A 17,136-nucleotide genomic window follows, 5' to 3' on the forward strand; every position below is an offset into this window, starting at 1 on the left:
AACTTTACAATGCATTAGTAAGACCTCACCTAGAATATTGTGTTCAGTTCTGGTCACCTCGTTACAAGAAGGATATTGCTGCTCTAGAAAGAGTACAAAGAAGAGCGACCAGAATTATCTCGGGTTTAAAAGGCATGTCGTATGCAGACAGACTAAAAGAATTGAATCTATTCAGTCTTGAACAAAGAAGACTACGCGGTGATCTGAGTCAAGCATTCAGAATCCTAAAAGGTATAGACAATGTTGACCCAAGGGGCTTTTTCGACGTGAAAAAAGAAACAAGGACCAGGGGTCACAAATGGAGATTAGATAAAGGGGCATTCAGAACAGAAAATAGGAGGCACTTTTTTACTTGGAGAATTGTGAGGGTCTGGAACCAACTCCCTGGTAATGTTGTTGAATCTGACACCCTGGGCTCCTTCAAGAAGCTGCTTGATGAGATTCTGGGATCAATAGGCTACTAACAACCAAACGAGCAAAATGGGCCGAATGGCCTCCTCTCGTTTATAAACATTCTTATGTTCTTATAGAAAATGCCAGCTTGCGGCATGAACCCTCCCTTTTAATTTCAGAAATTCGCGCATGCACAGTAAAGTCTATATGTGTTTTTTTTTTCACGGTCTAACAATTTCCCTTGAAAAGGCATGCATTATTTATTAACTTACCATACGACAGGTTCAATGTAGAAATAACACATGAGTTTGTATAATCTGTGTTTAAGAAAATCTATATTTTAATTGCCGTTCAGGTACTTTCAGGTTTGGGACTACACCACTGCTTGACAGCACAAGAGAACTGAGTGAACCAGGAGCAGCTCGAATTGTCTCCAATTATTATTATTTATTTCTTAGCAGATGCCCTCATCCAGGGCGACTTATAATTGTTACAAGATATCACATTATACATTATTTCACATTATACAGATATCACATTATTTTTTACATACAATTACCCATTTATACAGTTGGGTTTTTACTGGAGCAATCTAGGTAAAGTACCTTGCTCAAGGGTACAGTAGCAGTGTCCCCCACCTGGGATTGAACCCACGACCCTCCGGTCAAGAGTCTAGAGCTCTAACCACTACTCCACACTGCTGTGATTAGTTGTGTCTTCAGTTGCTGTATTTGTTGACAATTGCAATGCATAAAAAACTATTGCAAAGTACAAATAACACAATGAAAACATGTGCTGTTCAAACTTAATCAGCAGCACACAGATCAAGGAGCAGAATAGATAATCAGACATGTATCTGTTAATGTGGACTGAGGCAGAAGCATTGGAAGGAGGTTCTGAGAAATTCCGAAATGCGATCTTGAAAACTCGAGATGGAAAAGTTATCAAATCCCATCTTCCACATCTGTGAATGTATTTTATAGGTATAATAAATAGTCAATGCTGTTATTTTCACATTCAACACTGCTGGGTATGCGTACAAGGATGGAAATAAGACTCCCGCTGCATAGCGGTCTGATCCACTCCTGGTTTCACTGTGAGTTTAATAATAAGACACAGCTGAGCTTGTACAATCAAGCTGGCAGTAAAACCTGGAATGGGTGAAGCTGCTGTGCAATGGGAGTCTTATTCCCAGTGTGTGTTAGTTTCATGTGTGAGTTCAGGAGCTGCTCTTCAATTCTTCCTGCCGTAGAGAATCGTATTACAGGCTTGATCAGGCAAAGTGTCTTACATTACTAAGCACTCACGCCATCTAATACATAGCTTGTGTATCGTTATTATTTATTAATATTTGTTATAATTATTATTGTTATTATTTTTTGTTACTTGCGAGATGATATATATTTCAGAAATCGAGGAAACCCAGACACCCGTATTAGCACCGCCCCCAACCAAGAAACTGACCAATGCCACTCAGCGAAACAGCGGTGAGGCGGTTCTAAACAAACAAACAAAAAAACAACGAATCCGTACCCCTTGCGTCACTGGGGGAGGCGTGGCGTTTTTCACTAAAGGAGCCAATGACAAGCGGGCGGGCTATAGAACGCTGACCCTTTGAGCGACGATACTGAAGCCAATAGAATCGAGTGTATTCGGGGTAGAACGCGCCTCTGAGGGTGACTGCCATTTACAGTAGCAAATCAAAATCGAGGATGGACATGCTGTAGCCAATGAGCAGAGGCGGTAGCGGGTTTAGCTTCCCGTGTTTTTTTAATACGAGAAAACGGAACAATTACTTTTAGTTAGTTGCTGAAATCATACGAATTTATTACAAATATTCCGATTGATTGTTCTGTTTTTTTGACGAACGTAATCTCCGCTTTTGTTCAAAACCGAGTCAGTGGTAAGTACATTTTTTTTTTCTTATTTACATTTCGTTAAAAAAAAAAGATTAGCTTTATGGGATGCCATTTCGTAGAAATGATGCTGCTTAATTAAGCTATTGTTCTTTGATATTAAAAAATGAACCCTTAAATGCCGGAAAGGAGAGACATGTCAGATTTACCGAATGGAAATATCTAGTAATGCTGTGTGTGCTGGAGAGGCTCTGCCAGACAGACACAGAAACATTAAACCGACTTCCTTAAATGTGGGGCCCATTTATGAATGAACCACAACAACAAATTACTGTCGTCCTGCTAGTGATTCAAAACACACACTTTGTAACATCTGTTATCATACTATTCCTATGATGTAATAATTCTCACTGAAGGTACTGTGGTTTAGATGAATACATGTATTTGAGAATATGTTTGTATTATAAGATTGCGTGTCTTATTTCAGCGTTAATAAAATATTTATACAACAAAGACGAGCTAAACAATACGACATAATCAATTGTTGTCCCTTTTATTTGTAATATAATTAGTCTTATGATATTTTTGAGGCGGTACGAAAAAGTAAACTATAGAAAACGTGTCTGCTGCTGTCTCTTGTGTACTGCATGCAGCGATACATATTTATTTAAAAATGTCTTACACATACCTCGAAAGAGATGTACGCAGCTATAATATAACATAAAAACAATTATAATGAAACTACCATCAAATTAGGTTTGTATGTGTGTTTTAGTACCGATATTTCGTAATATTGTAGCACATTGCAATACGGGGTTACGGGTCCAGAACCGCCTGTCTCTCTCTCTCCGAGTGTCTGGCTTATTGGGCGAGTGTTTGGATTGGTTTGCAATTCGATATTCGCAACCAGATCACATATTTTTCAAAGCGACTTTACTGTGAAGCTGAGCATCCGCTTTACCAGTGAATCCTGCCAGTGTGAAAAACAACCGAATATATCCCATATGCGCGTGTAATAAACACAGGAACGAGCAGGCTTCATGCGAGCCTAATAATAAATAATATAACGCTTGAAAAGTGATATGGTTGCGAATATTAATATCGAACGTCAAACCAATTGTACCACGCCTTGTGTGCGAGACACGATGGCAAATTGCAGGTACGATTTTAAATGGAAAGCTGTAGGTTGTATGTACTTCCGTTCCGGGTCTGGGCTTGACGTTCTGCGATGACGTAATACATTCCGTGGCAGGCTGCGCCGTGGGGATCCGTGGGGATCCGTGGGAGAGGCTTTGTGACGCGTGTGTGTATTAACCGAAGTGCTGTACCCCGTGTACCCGGTTATTGAAGCAGGGTAACTATGGAGGGAGATCACTGTCAAAAATATGTGTATGCATACAAGTAATTTGTACTTGTAAATACAGGTACAAATCAAAAATACGAGTACAACTCAAAAATAATTACGAGTCCAAATCATAAAGTTATGAGTACGAATCACAAAGAAATCACTGTCACGGTCATAGAGGTCACAGGACAGGCCTTTGATTGGGGGAACAATCGATGAGTATTTAACAGCGCATGCGTCCAGCACCTTGCATTGCTGATCTAGAAGGGAAGGAGTGCTTGCATGTTGGTGGATTTTCAAAGCGGGAGTATGGCACAAAGTCACCCAACAGATGGATAGTGTCTGTCTCAGCAAAGATCTTCTTCTATATACACAAGATAGTCAATTTAACCTTTTTTTCTGTCCCCGCCGATGCACTGCATCATGGGAATCCACAGTTCCAGTGGAGACTTTTCTCTATAATGTAAAGTCTGCTTCATTTCCCATTCAAAGCTTTCTCTTTTGAAAATGATTGCATTTTTTAGCAGATTCACCTGGATTTGTTTAGAGACACCCCTCCTAAACACATGCGTGTTATTTCTATGATCGATGTTTTCACTTGGCCTGACAAATCTAAAACAAAATTGCCAAAATGATTTAATAGATCAATGAAAAAAATATTCATATATATATATATATATATATATATATATATATATATATATATATATATATATATATATATACATTAGCGAAAAAAGGCACTTTACAGAGCGTTTAAAAGGGACCAAGAACGAAGTTCCCAAAGAGTACTTGGAACTGCAAACACAAGTCATAAAGGAAGTTACAAAAGCCAAGAGAGAGAGAGAAATCAATATTGCTAAGGGGGCTAAAACCAATTCCAATTTTTTTTCCCCAATATTATAAGAGCAAGAGAACATTCAAAGAGGAGGTTAAATGTCTAAGAGATACAAATGGCAAAAAAAATAGCAAATATATTAAATGATTACTTTTCACAAGTTTTTACAAAGGAGGACACGGTCAACATGCCCCACATGTCGACCTGTTCCTATCCAATTTTAAATAACTTTAGCATAACAGAGGCAGAAGTGGTAAAGGGACTAGGAACTCTTAAAATAAACAAATCCCCTAAGACCTCACCTAGAATATTGTGTTCAGTTCTGGTCGCCTCGTTACAAAAAGGATATTGCTGCTCTAGAAAGAGTGCAAAGCAGAGCAACCAGAATTATCCCGGGTTTAAAAGGCATGTCGTATGCAGACAGGCTAAAATAATTGAATCTGTTCAGTCTTGAACAAAGAAGACTACGCGGCGATCTGATTCAAACATTCAAAATCCTAAAAGGTATTGACAATGTTGACCCAGGGGACTTTTCTGACCTGAAAAAAGAAACAAGGATCAGGGGTCACAAATGGAGATTAGATAAAGGGGCATTCAGAACAGAATATAGGAGACACTTTTTTACTCAGAGAATTGTGAGCATTTGGAACCAACTCCCCAGTAATGTTGTTGAAGCTGACACCCTGGGATCCTTCAAGAAGCTGCTTGATGAGATTCTGGGATCAATAAGCTACTAACAACCAAACGAGCAAGATGGGCTGAATGGCCTCCTCTCGTTTGTAAACTTTCTTATGTTCTTAAGTGCTGTCTTAAATTGCTGGCTCATGAATATTCATGAGCAGACAAACGGGGGCATGGTTTGGCTGTCAAGGGGTTGGGCTAGCCAGTGAACGAGATTCTAATTTCGATATCCTTGATATCGGGAAGATTGCAGTAATGTTTGATTTGAATGGGAAGAAATATTTTTTAAAAAGTGGGTTTAGTTCTACATTGATATCTGTAGATCAAATATAAAGTTTAAGAGAATAACAAGTAAAAGTGACGTTGTGTGTGATTTTAAAAAGGGGATTTTCAGCAAGATCAAGGAGAGGTCCGCATGCCGTGTAATATTTTTATTTTTACATTACATGTAATAGCAGAAATGTAATTATGAACAACGTATAGCAGCAGTGTGATTATGATAGTAGGTGAACTGTATTTCGTTGTACTTGTATATTTTATATAATGTAAGAGAATCAGCCATTTAAAACCCATGCTTTACAATAGCGACTGTAGTTTTGTTGAAGTAGTTGTTGAATTGAATCTAAAGTGACCGTAACGTACATGGCCTTGGAGCATCCATGGATGCAGATAATGCCTTGTGTCTGTCTGTACCTTTTTAGCGATGCAGTAACGAGCTGGCGATCCACCAGGCTCCATCCCGACTGTCCCGCCCCGGTTCATCGCAATCCGTACACAACATTAATGATTACTATTGCTCTTAAGAGAAATAATGTTTTTATGTGTACTTTTAGACTACTGTATTAAAAAAAATGTTCAGTCATAATTAGCTACTGTGCAGCTGAGAACTGAGCTAAATACAAGCTGATTCTTTTAAGATGTAAATTTGCAACTTTTTAAAATGAAACAATTGTTATTAATTTACAGTGACATACAATGTCTTTTTTTTTATTAAGACACTATTTTAAATAATTAAGCCTAATTAATAGTAGGCCTAAGCCTAATAATAATAATTATTATTATTATTATTTATTTCTTAGCAGACGCCCTTATCCAGGGCAACTTACAATTGTTACAACATATCACATTATACATTATTTCACATTATACAGATATCACATTATTTTACATACAATTACCCATTTATACAGTTGGGTTTTTACTGGAGCAATCTAGGTAAAGTACCTTGCTCAAGGGTACAACAGCAGTGTCCCCTACTGGGGATTGAACCCACGAACCTCCGGTCAAGAGTCCAGAGCCCTAACCACTACTCCACACTGCTGTAGTGATTGAAATAATATTAATGATGATAATAATCAAATAAAAATATAACCTAATAAATAGACCTAATCAACCTGCTATCAAAAAAGAAAAGAGCTCTTGTCAGACCAAGTGAAAACATCGATCGTAGAAATAACACATATCTGTCTCTAAACAAATCCAGGTGAATCTGCTAAAAAAATGCAATCATTTTCAAAAGAGAAAGCTTCATTTCCTATTCAAAGCTGACTTTACATTATAGAGATTGGAGAAAAGTCTCCACCGGAACTCTGTGGATTCCCATGATGCACCGCATCGGCGGGGACGGAAATAAAGGGAGAGTTGACTCTCTTGTGTAGAGAAGATCTTTGCTGAGACAAAGGCTGTCCATCTGTTGGGTGACTTTGTGCCATATTCCCGCTTTGAAAATTACACCAACATGCAAGCACTCCTTCCCTTCTAGATCAGCAATGCAAGGTGCTGGACGCATGCGCTGTTAAATACTCATCGATTGTTCCCCCAATCAACAGCCTGTCCTGTGACCTCTATGACGTATTTATGACAGTGATTTCACACTCTATCCAACTCGTAATTTTGTGAGTTATACTTGTAACTTTTTGAGTCGTAGTCGTAACTTTCTGATTTGTACTCGTAATTATTTTTGAGTTGTACTCGTATTTTTGATTTGTACCTGTAATTACAAGTACAAATTATTTTTACACATACGAATATTTTTGACAGTGCTCTCCCTCCATAGATAACTGGGGTCAGTTGTTATCTGTTTTCCCCTCTCCTGTCCATTTCATTTCACTCCTTCCCTTCATCTCTCTCTTGCCTCATTCTTTCTCTTCTCACCTTCCTCTTCCATGCCTCTCCCCCCTCACTACTTTTCTTTCTTTCTTTCTCTCCTTCACTTCCTCTTCCCTCACTCTTTCTCTCACTTCTTTCTTTAATGCCTGTATAACCCTTTGATGGTACAAGGGACATGTGTGTCCCACGAATACAGTGCTGCTAACTTCCTTGTTTTTGCAATGAGGGGCACGAAACAGGGTTTGCAATGTACTGGCAGGTTGGATCTGGTCATCCAAATTGTCATTTTAGTCCTCGTAATCCTTGAGTCACTCTCAAATGTATTTTAAGAAGAAATCGTTTGAACAACAAGCAGTCATTTCCTTGTGTACCTGCAGTTTGTTAAGTGTTATTTCATGTCTCTCTTTTTTCTCAGCTGTGTTCTGATTGGCTGATCCACATGTCTGCCGAAGCCACATGCTGTGCCCTGGGGGAGTGTGGGGCGGGGAGGGGAGGGGCAGGAAGTGTGTCAGAGCGGCTTCCTGTGTCCTCTGCCCCAGGCTCCGCCCCTGCCTTAGTGACAGCCCCGCCCCCATCCTTTGAGCTGAAGCCCCTCCCCTTCCCCAGCAGTAAGTACGTGAAGCTCAATGTGGGCGGGTCCCTCCACTACACCACAGTGCAGACCCTGAGCAAGCAGGACAGCCTTCTGAAGGAGATGTTCAGCGGGAGCGTGGAGGTGCTGACTGACAGCGAGGGTGAGAGACGGGGCGGGCTATCTATCTGTCTGTCTGTGTGTGTCTGTACTGCCATCATGAATACAAACTCTCATTCAATTGGGAGAATACACCTGCCTGCCTGTGTGTGTCTCTCTGCGTTTAACCCTGTATCCCCTCTCCCCTCTCCCCTCTCCCCCAGGCTGGGTGCTAATTGACCGCAGTGGAAAGCACTTTGGCACGGTGTTGAATTTCCTGCGGGACGGGGCGGTGCCGCTGCCAGACGCCCCCCGGGAGCTGCAGGAGGTGCAGGCAGAGGCACGGCACTACCGGGTCCCGGGGCTGCAGGAGGCCTGCCACACTGCACTGCAGGTACACTGGGGGGATTAGTGGGGCTGGGAGCGGGACACGGAGTGTGTGTGTGTGTGTGTGTGTGTGTGTGTGTGTGTGACTAGGAGAGAGACTGGGAGTGTCTGTAAGACTGGGAGCGTGTGTGTGTGACTGGGAGAGAGACTGGGAGCGTGTGTGTGTGACTGGGAGAGTGTGTGTGTGACTGGGAGAGAGACTGGGAGCGTGTGAGACTGATGACATTAATTCTGATCCTGCTGACTTTCTGATTATTTTTCTCTTTTCTGTGTTTTTTAAATATTTTTCAGCAAAAGAGTGCGGGTGCAGACGCTGTGTGCAGGATCCCCATGATCACCTCCCCCAAAGAGGAGCAGAAACTCATCTCCTCCTGCAGCCAGGTGAGAGAGAGAGAGTGCTGCTCAAATTATTATTATTATTATTATTATTATTTATTATTATTATTATCATTTATTTCTTAGCAGACGCCCTTATCCAGGGCGACTTACAATCGCAAGCAAATACAAATACATTCAAGTGTTACAATACAAGTCATACAATAAGAGCAAGAAATACAATAATTTTTTTCAAGTGTGACAAACCACAATTCAATAATACAGCAGATAATAGTGAAAGTTACATCAGGATATGATTAAATAGTGATAGTTACATCAGGATATGATTAAGTACAAAATACTACAGGTTAAACACTTGGCAGATTACAATATTCTGAAGTACAGGATTAAATGTAATAAAATAGGGGGCAGATAAGAGCAAAATAAAGCATATTTAAATGAAGGGTGATAGTGTCCCAGGATACAACAGAGGAGTTCTACAGGTGCTGTTTGAAGAGGTGAGTCTTAAGGAGGCGCCGGAATGTGGTCAGGGACTGGGCAGTTCACTCTGGACAGTTCAAATTCACTCTGTACACACAGCCATGGAATCGGACTCCTATTGCACAGCAGTTTCACCCATTCCAGGTTTTACTACCAGCTTGATTAGCCACAGTGTGTCTCGGTAACAAGCTCAGGTGTGTCTTATTAAACTTGTAGTGAAACCAGGAGTGGATCAAACTGCTATACAACGAGAATCTTATTTCCATCCCTGATATCATTAAAATAAATACATTTTGTGTTTCTGTGTTTTTCAGCCAGTTGTTAAACTTCAACACAACAGAAGCAACAATAAATATTCCTACACAAGGTAAACGAGTGAGTGAGTGTGCGTGCGTGCGTGCGTGCGTGCGTGCGTGCGTGTGTGTGTGTTATTACTGTCAGTGTCTTGATAACTACTATTATAAACATAATAAACTAATAGAAGTGAATCTGTCTGGTCGATCTTCATTTCTCATTATTAATCAATCTATCTCTTCCCCTCCTTCAATAACTCGTATGATAACTTGTTTGTGACACTCTCTCTCCTCTCTCCTCTCCTTCCCATCTCCTCCTCCTCTTTCTTCTCCCTCCTCTCCTCTCCCTCTTGCTCAGTAACTCGGATGATAACTGAAGAACATTGAGCTCTTTGTGTGTCTGTCAGCCATGTTTGTGAGACTAATCTGTGTGTGTGTGTGTGTGTGTGTGTGTGTGTGTGTGTGTGATTAATGCATCTGTGAATAATTTGACTTGAACATTAATCTCTTCCACCCCCAGTAACTCGGATGATAACCTGCTGAAGAACATCGAGCTGTTTGACAAGCTGGGGCTGCGTTTCAACGGACGGGTCCTGTTCATCAAGGATGTGCTCGGAGACGAGATCTGCTGCTGGTCCTTCTACGGAGAGGGCAGGAAGATTGCAGAGGTGTGCTGCACCTCCATCGTGTACGCCACAGAGAAGAAACAGACCAAGGTGAGGGGGGAGAGTCGCACTCACACTGCACACAGAGACGTGTGTGTGTCTGCACTGACATCATTAATACAGATGGTGGCAGCTGGTGGCTAACATTTCTGGGTGTTCACACACCTCGGATTGCAGGTGGGGGGGGGGTCCGGGGGGGCCAACCTCAGTGGTAGATGCACTGTCCTTTTGGATCTGTTTCTTCTTGGAAGATATACAAAAAGTTTGCTCTGTGATTTTTTTTATCGTGGCAAATTTTTGGATGACTTTATTATTAAAGTTAGGCATGTCGGCCATCGTGTCTTTTTCAATTGATAACATGGCTAAAGCGTTTAATCTTTTGGTTTTCAATCTGTTTCTAAGGAAGGTTTTTATCCGCTTCAATGTTGAAACCCCTTTCTGCCTCTGCTGTAGTCATCAGAGTCATCTTCAGTAGTTTTGTCATCTCTGGAAATGTTCTGTCGAAGTTGCTATATATAATCAGTTCAAGCAGACTTAATGCATTTTTGGCCTGCTCATCCAGTTAAAGCACTGCTGCAGGAAGCACAGGATGAGTCGCCCAGCTTGGACAGCGCCAGTTCACATCCAGGCTGTGCAAAGAGGCTGAACTTTGCTGGGGACCCCGAGGGGCTCCCAGGGTGGGAATGGGAAACCAGCAGGGACTTAATCTCCTCATCACGCAACAGCGAACCCTACTGGCCAGACACCAAGCACATTCAGTGTGGATAAGAGGCAGGGCTGATATCTGCCTTCCGGGATCGGTAGCCCACCCACCTCTGCTCTGGATTGCTCGGTGTAAAAGCGATTCTGGATTTAGGCTTGTGAGATCGGAGGATGCTCACACGCCCTCGTGCTGTGTGGGGACTCGCTGCGGTGAGGAGAAAAAACATAATTTGACATTTCACATTTGTGGGGGGGGGGTGGGGAGGGGTGGGGGGGGGTGAGGGAAGAAATACAAATAATAATTGGTCAAAAAAGTTCTGTTTCATACCCTGTTTGTAAGTCAATACATAAGGAAGTCTTATTAAGCATTGGATGTGCTTGAACTGTTTCCTCTCGCACCATCTGGGAAAGCTACCTGATATTCATCAAAACAGTCACTCTGCAACAGCACTGCACACGGGGCTTAACTTTCTCATGGTTTCATTTTGAGATGTTGTACACTGGCAAAACATGACTGGTTTTCTCAATTACATTGAGTGTAATTGCAAAAAGAAAACAAAAACAACACACAACCATCTGGCAAACGTGTAATCTATCTTAAACAACATGTTGCTTTTGTTGTTTCTTTATTTTAAACTACTGCAGCCTACGCACAGCACAGGGGAAAATAAACAAGTGCTTAACACCCTCGTGTATATATCTGTTCCCATGGCGTTGCTATTGTAAAAAAGGGTAGTTGCATAAATAGAAGAGAGTTAACTTTTAGTGGAAGGAGAGGCAGTTTATTTTATTAAACTGTCTGCATACAAGCAGCCATGTGCAATGCAGTATACAAGCCATGTTCCTAATAGTATACAACTCTATATAGAGACACACGCACACACACACAAACCTAGTGTGATTATTATTATTATTATTATTTATTTCTTAGCAGACGCCCTTATCCAGGGCGACTTACAATTGTTACAAGATATCACATTATACATTATTTCACATTATACAGATATCACATTATTTTTACATACAATTACCCATTTATACAGTTGGGTTTTTACTGGAGCAATCTAGGTAAAGTACCTTGCTCAAGGGTACAGCAGCAGTGTACAGTGATTCTCTTAATGGCAGATTCGCCACACAAGTAAAGAAAACAAATGCTTCCAGGTAACGTTAGCAGTTTTGTTTTTGTTATATTAATATATTTGGTGGCACGTTCTCGAATTAACAAATGTTTAAATTGGAAATATATATATTATTATTATTGTTTTATAGGAAAACTACACAATTATTTATTACTATACAAATTACAATAGGTGTGTATTTATACCCGTGTTTGTTCTGGGCACCCACCAGAGATTTTAACTCTGCATATGTCTCTTCTGTGACTTAGACTGGCGGTTGTCATGCTGCTCAAGTATAAATTTGATCATCACAATTTTTTTATATTTTAATTATTTTGGCTGATAATCACGATAGTCGTGATTATTTACAGGAGATAATCTATCTGAAAATGTCACGATCGTCCAACCCTAATCACTATTAGTTTGAAAACACTAACGAGTGATTGCGCTGTTCAGACTCCTCGCTGCTCCACTACCAATATTCCACCTTGTTTGAGGAGCAGCTGGTCGTCTTTTCTGTACAACTTCATCCAAAACAGCCGTTCTTCTTTGAAGAGCCAGAGAGGGTCTGGAAAACAATCCCAGCCTCTGAAACTTGACTGGCTTGTCCCATTATTAGATTGATTTGATGGGCATCGCAGTGGACATCCTGTGTGTGGATATTTTTCCCTTACAAACTTCTGGACCCCACCAGTCTCACCACGCATTCCACTCGCTCCATCGTAGCTCTGTGAAATTATTTTAGCCTTTTCACTTCTGTACATATGGCATCTAGCTGTTGCAATTTGGCAGTGGAAATAGCTTCAGCATTTCCACGTTGCAACTCCATAAACCCACAAATTCCTTAAACGCGTCCAGTTTTGGGAACATTTCCCTAAAAAGTAGTACTTTGGGAAATATTTGTAATGTCGCTGGTTTCATCGACTGGAATAGTGACGTAATCGGTCTGTTTCAGTTCTTTCACTATTTTCCCTGCATGCCTCTAACATGCAGCCTAGGCACCTCTGAACTGTCTCAGAGGTGCCTTTAAAGACTGTGGCCTTCCTCAAGTGTGTTTCCATTGCCTGATCACGCTTTGAAACAAAATCTAGCAGCCCAAGAAACACACCAGGATTGGACGATGCTGATGATTCATCAGGACCTCGTGAGGCCAATTCAAAAGCTCCACAGAAGGTTATGCATTCAGTGATGCGTGTCAGTACAGAATGTGTCGGTTTTCAGACACTTCTTCATTGTGCTTCTTTGTGGCATTTCGGTAAGCAGTGCTAAGCTGGACAGCAGTATTCACTCTCCCTGACATTCCCAGACACATTACACGTGTCTTATGAACTCTTGAGTTCTCATGTTTTTTTGATTAGAGCAGAGATGTTGCAGGTCAGTAACTCTGGCTGCATCAGTATCACCCCGATCCTTAGCAAAAAGGAGACAAGGAAAGCAAAACCTTGCATTGCTGTTTTCACTTGCACAACCCCATGGCCTAAGCTTATAGCAGGACTGGTTACAGGTTCGAGTGTGTGCCCGTCCTCACTATTCAACAGCACTCCTTCTACTGGAGGGCTGCTGGGTGCCAGTTCCTGCACTTCCTCCATTGTAGCAAAGTTATTAGCAAGCAAAAATTCTACTGTATTCATGTCTTCTGTTTATGATTCTTACAATGTTAAAACCTGGCAACAATGGACCAAAAACTAAAACACTGTATTTATACAGATTGCAAGTGAGATACTAAAATAATACAAATATCCTGTCTGATATATTTAATAACATAAGAAAGTTTACAAACGAGAGGAGGCCATTCGGCCCATCTTGCTCGTTTGGTTGTTAGTAGCTTATTGATCCCAGAATCTCATCAAGCAGCTTCTTGAAGGATCCCAGGGTGTGAGCTTCAACAACATTACTGGGGAGTTGGTTCCAGACCCTCACAATTCTCTGTGTAAAAAAGTGCCTCCTATTTTCTGTTCTGAATGCCCCTTTAGCTAATCTTCATTTGTGACCCCTGGTGCTTTTTTTCAGGTCAAAAAAGTCCCCTGGGTCGACATTGTCTATACCTTTTAGGATTTTGAATGCTTGAATCAGATCGCCGCGTAGTCTTCTTTGTTCAAGACTGAATAGATTCAATTCTTTTAGCCTGTCTGCATACGACATGCCTTTTAAACCCGGGATAATTCTGGTTGCTTTTCTTTGCACTCTTTCTCGAGTAGCAATATCCTTTTTGTAGCAAGGTGACCAGAACTGAACACAATATTCTAGGTGAGGTCTTAGGGGATTTGTTTATTTTAAGAGCTCCTAGTCCCTTTAACACTTCTGCCTCAGTTATGCTAAAGTTATTTAAAATTGGATAGGAACAGGTCGACATGTGGGGCATGTTGTCCGTGTCCTCCTTTTGTATAAACTTTGTGAAAAGTAATCATTTAATATATTTCCTTCCTTTTTTTTTTTTTTTTTTTTTTGAATGACCTTTGCTGCTGCAACATTGTTTGCCACTCCTCCTATTTTTGTGTCGTCTGCAAATTTAACACGTTTGCGTACTATACCAGGATCTAAATCATTAATATAGATTATAGGAATAGCAGAGGACCTAATACTGATCCCTGTGGTACACCACTGGTTACCTCGCTCCACTTTGAGGTTTCTCCTCTAATCAGTACTTTCTGTTTTCTACATGTTAACCACTCCCTAATCCATGTGCATGCATTAACTTGAATCCCTACTGCGTTCAGTTTGAGAATTAATCTTTTATGCGGGACTTTGTCAAAAGCTTAGTTCCAGAAACTTGTCAAAAGCTCATAACCAATGACCTGAGACAGGCAGGAGTGACAGGTTAATTAACAAAGGTCAAACGCTAAGAAAAATGGCTGAACACAGCAAGGTGTTACTATGAGAATTGGGATAAAATTATTTTAATATTTAAACAGCTTAAACATTTGTGTAGATGTTTCACAGGACAATTCAGCCTTTCCACTAACACACGATGCAAGACTGGGAGGAGAAGTCGTGCTGCTCATATTTATAGCCTTTGTTGTCTTGGCACATGTGCGCTGATCGCCATGTTACCAGCGGTGCTCAGTCCATCCAATCACAGCGAGTCGTGGCTGCCAGCTGGCTGGTACTGCGCATGCGCACGGCTGATTTGAGCGCTCACGTTACTGAGCGGCACGGCTCGGCTTCCACCCATCATTCAGTGTCACGTGAGAGGGGGAATGAAAAGCACATCCCCTGGAAGCAGGGAAGCTCACGGTGCAGTACTAAGAGACTGCGGGTTCGGCGAGCTAGAGAACACTGTTAACCGGCTGCCCCTGAATACAGATCCTGCTGACTGACAAACTAACCCCCCACCCCTCTCTCCTCTCTCCTCTTCCCCTCAGGTTGAGTTTCCCGAGGCCCGTATCTTCGAGGAGACTCTCAATATCCTGATCTACGAGGGTGGGCGGGGAGGGGGCGTGTCCTCGGCTGTGCTGGAGGCGGGTGGCGTGGCCTCGGCACTGGGGCTCCTCCCCCCGGAGGAGGAGGATGAGAGGGGGGGCCGTGAGAAGAGGGTGCGCCGGATTCACGTGAGGAGACACATCATGCATGACGAGAGACCGCACGGGCAGCAGGCTGTGTTCAAGGACTGAGAGACCCCTGTATCCCAACCCTGACCTTGCGCCTGACTCCCTCGCCCCTAACCCTCTACTATACCTCCCGGGTACAGTACAGATACTGTCCTTCGGCTATACACTTCAATAAGAACAATTTAACAGTGTAACCCTAACCCCAATCCTGACCCTAACCCCTACTCTAACTTAACCCCAACCCCTCACATCTGTACCCTAACCCTACCCCTCTATAGACTGAAGAGAGGAGCATGTGAGATCAGACAGCCCCCTCCCACCTCCAGACTGGCTGTAAGGACTGAGGAATCACACACTCATCTCTTCTCTCCTCTCTCCTCCCCTCTCTCTCCGATCGACACCTCTCCCCAAAGTTTTAAAATCCATTCCTTTACCTCTTACTAGCTTTATTAACATTCACTGGTCCTCCCTTTTAAAGGAGTGCTGACCATCTTTAAAATCCATTCTCTCACCTCTTATTAGCACTAGCAACATTATCACTGACCCTGAATTTGGAACATGTAAATATCTCAAAGACTGCACAACATAATTAAAAGTGGCAGCTGCTTCTTGGTACTAAATGACTTCCTGTTCTCTAGGTTAGTCTCACTCCAATGGTCCTTCACACAGGTATACAACAAGGCTCTGCCCAGCACACAGCAGGCAATGCCAGCGAACCAGATTACAGCTTTATATAGACATCAGGTTGGGTCGCTGCTGTAGTTCTGTACAGAGTTTTTTATTAGTGTTATACAGTGTGGTCCCGCCAGCATTGCCCTGTGTACAGCACAGCACAGCGAGGCTCTGCCCAGCACACAGCAAGCAATGCCAGCGCACTAGATTACAACTTTATAAGTTTGGGAACAAGTTTTTATGTGAGTTTGTGTTTTTGTTAATTCCATTTATTATTATTATTATTATTATTATTATTATTATTATTATTATTATTATTATTATTCTGTAAAACTGTTTTATAAAGATGACAGTTGTAGTTTTGTTTTTTATTATTTGAATTATTTTGTAAAATGTAATTCTCTTCAATACATTTTTAATGGTAAATTATTGAATTGCGTTTTAAATGTGCTGTTTTTTGTTTTTGTGGGGGAATCATTATAATATTGCAATGAAAATATATACACAAAATAAACATGTTGCTTGACAATAAAGAAAGCATTGCTTTGTGTATTATTTTAAGAATTGTTTGCATTCTAAACCCATTGGGTCAATTGCAACGAACATTCGGAGTTAGTAGTTGCGGACTAGCTACGATACTTTCCTGAGGATCATCCCCAGCTGAGGATTAAGTTGGTTCCAGTTGCATTGAACAAACGAGTTGTGGATCATCTGATCTTCAGGTTTGGTGCACAGCAGAGGATCAAGACTATCTCCAAACCTCAAGTGCGGAGCGCGTCACAAACACATTGATTCCAGTTTGTTAATAGTTCAAAGAATTTATGTGATTAAGCATTTGCATTTATTCTACAAAAAAAAAAACAATAAAAAAACATGTAAAACATGAAGGTAATATACTGTGCATCATAAACAAGATCATGCAACAGTCTCTTGACACAGGGGTTGTACCGACAGACTGGAGAATAGCAAACGTAATACCGATCCACAAAAAGGGAGACAAAACCGAACCAGGTAACTACAGACCAATAAGCCTGACTTCTATT

The 17,136-nt window shown here is 41.4% G+C and overlaps 1 protein-coding gene across 1 annotated transcript; it reads left to right on the forward strand.

The window, feature by feature from the left end:
* Window positions 1-2,017: 2,017 nt before the first annotated feature.
* Window positions 2,018-16,630, forward strand: kctd13 (potassium channel tetramerization domain containing 13). Its single transcript, XM_033998068.3, has 7 exons — window positions 2,018-2,296; window positions 7,638-7,956; window positions 8,117-8,286; window positions 8,571-8,660; window positions 9,410-9,462; window positions 9,909-10,104; window positions 15,236-16,630. Exons 2-7 carry the CDS (start codon window positions 7,662-7,664, stop codon window positions 15,482-15,484), a joined length of 1,053 nt encoding a protein of 350 aa, XP_033853959.1. The 5' UTR covers window positions 2,018-2,296; window positions 7,638-7,661; the 3' UTR covers window positions 15,485-16,630.
* Window positions 16,631-17,136: the final 506 nt, after the last annotated feature.

This window comes from Acipenser ruthenus, chromosome 44 (genome assembly GCF_902713425.1).
Source record: "Acipenser ruthenus chromosome 44, fAciRut3.2 maternal haplotype, whole genome shotgun sequence".
NCBI classification, from domain to species: Eukaryota; Metazoa; Chordata; class Actinopteri; order Acipenseriformes; family Acipenseridae; genus Acipenser; species Acipenser ruthenus.

What these genes read in the sequence shown, in the direction of transcription:
- kctd13 (XM_033998068.3), top strand. Translation starts at nt 7,662, where the DNA reads ATGTCTGCCGAAGCCACATGCTGTGCCCTGGGGGAGTGTGGGGCGGGG. An exon ending in GGTGCTGACTGACAGCGAGG is followed by an intron (nt 7,957 to 8,116) that starts GTGAGAGACGGG and finishes CCTCTCCCCCAG; the next exon opens with GCTGGGTGCTAATTGACCGC. An exon ending in AATAAATATTCCTACACAAG is followed by an intron (nt 9,463 to 9,908) that starts GTAAACGAGTGA and finishes TTCCACCCCCAG; the next exon opens with TAACTCGGATGATAACCTGC.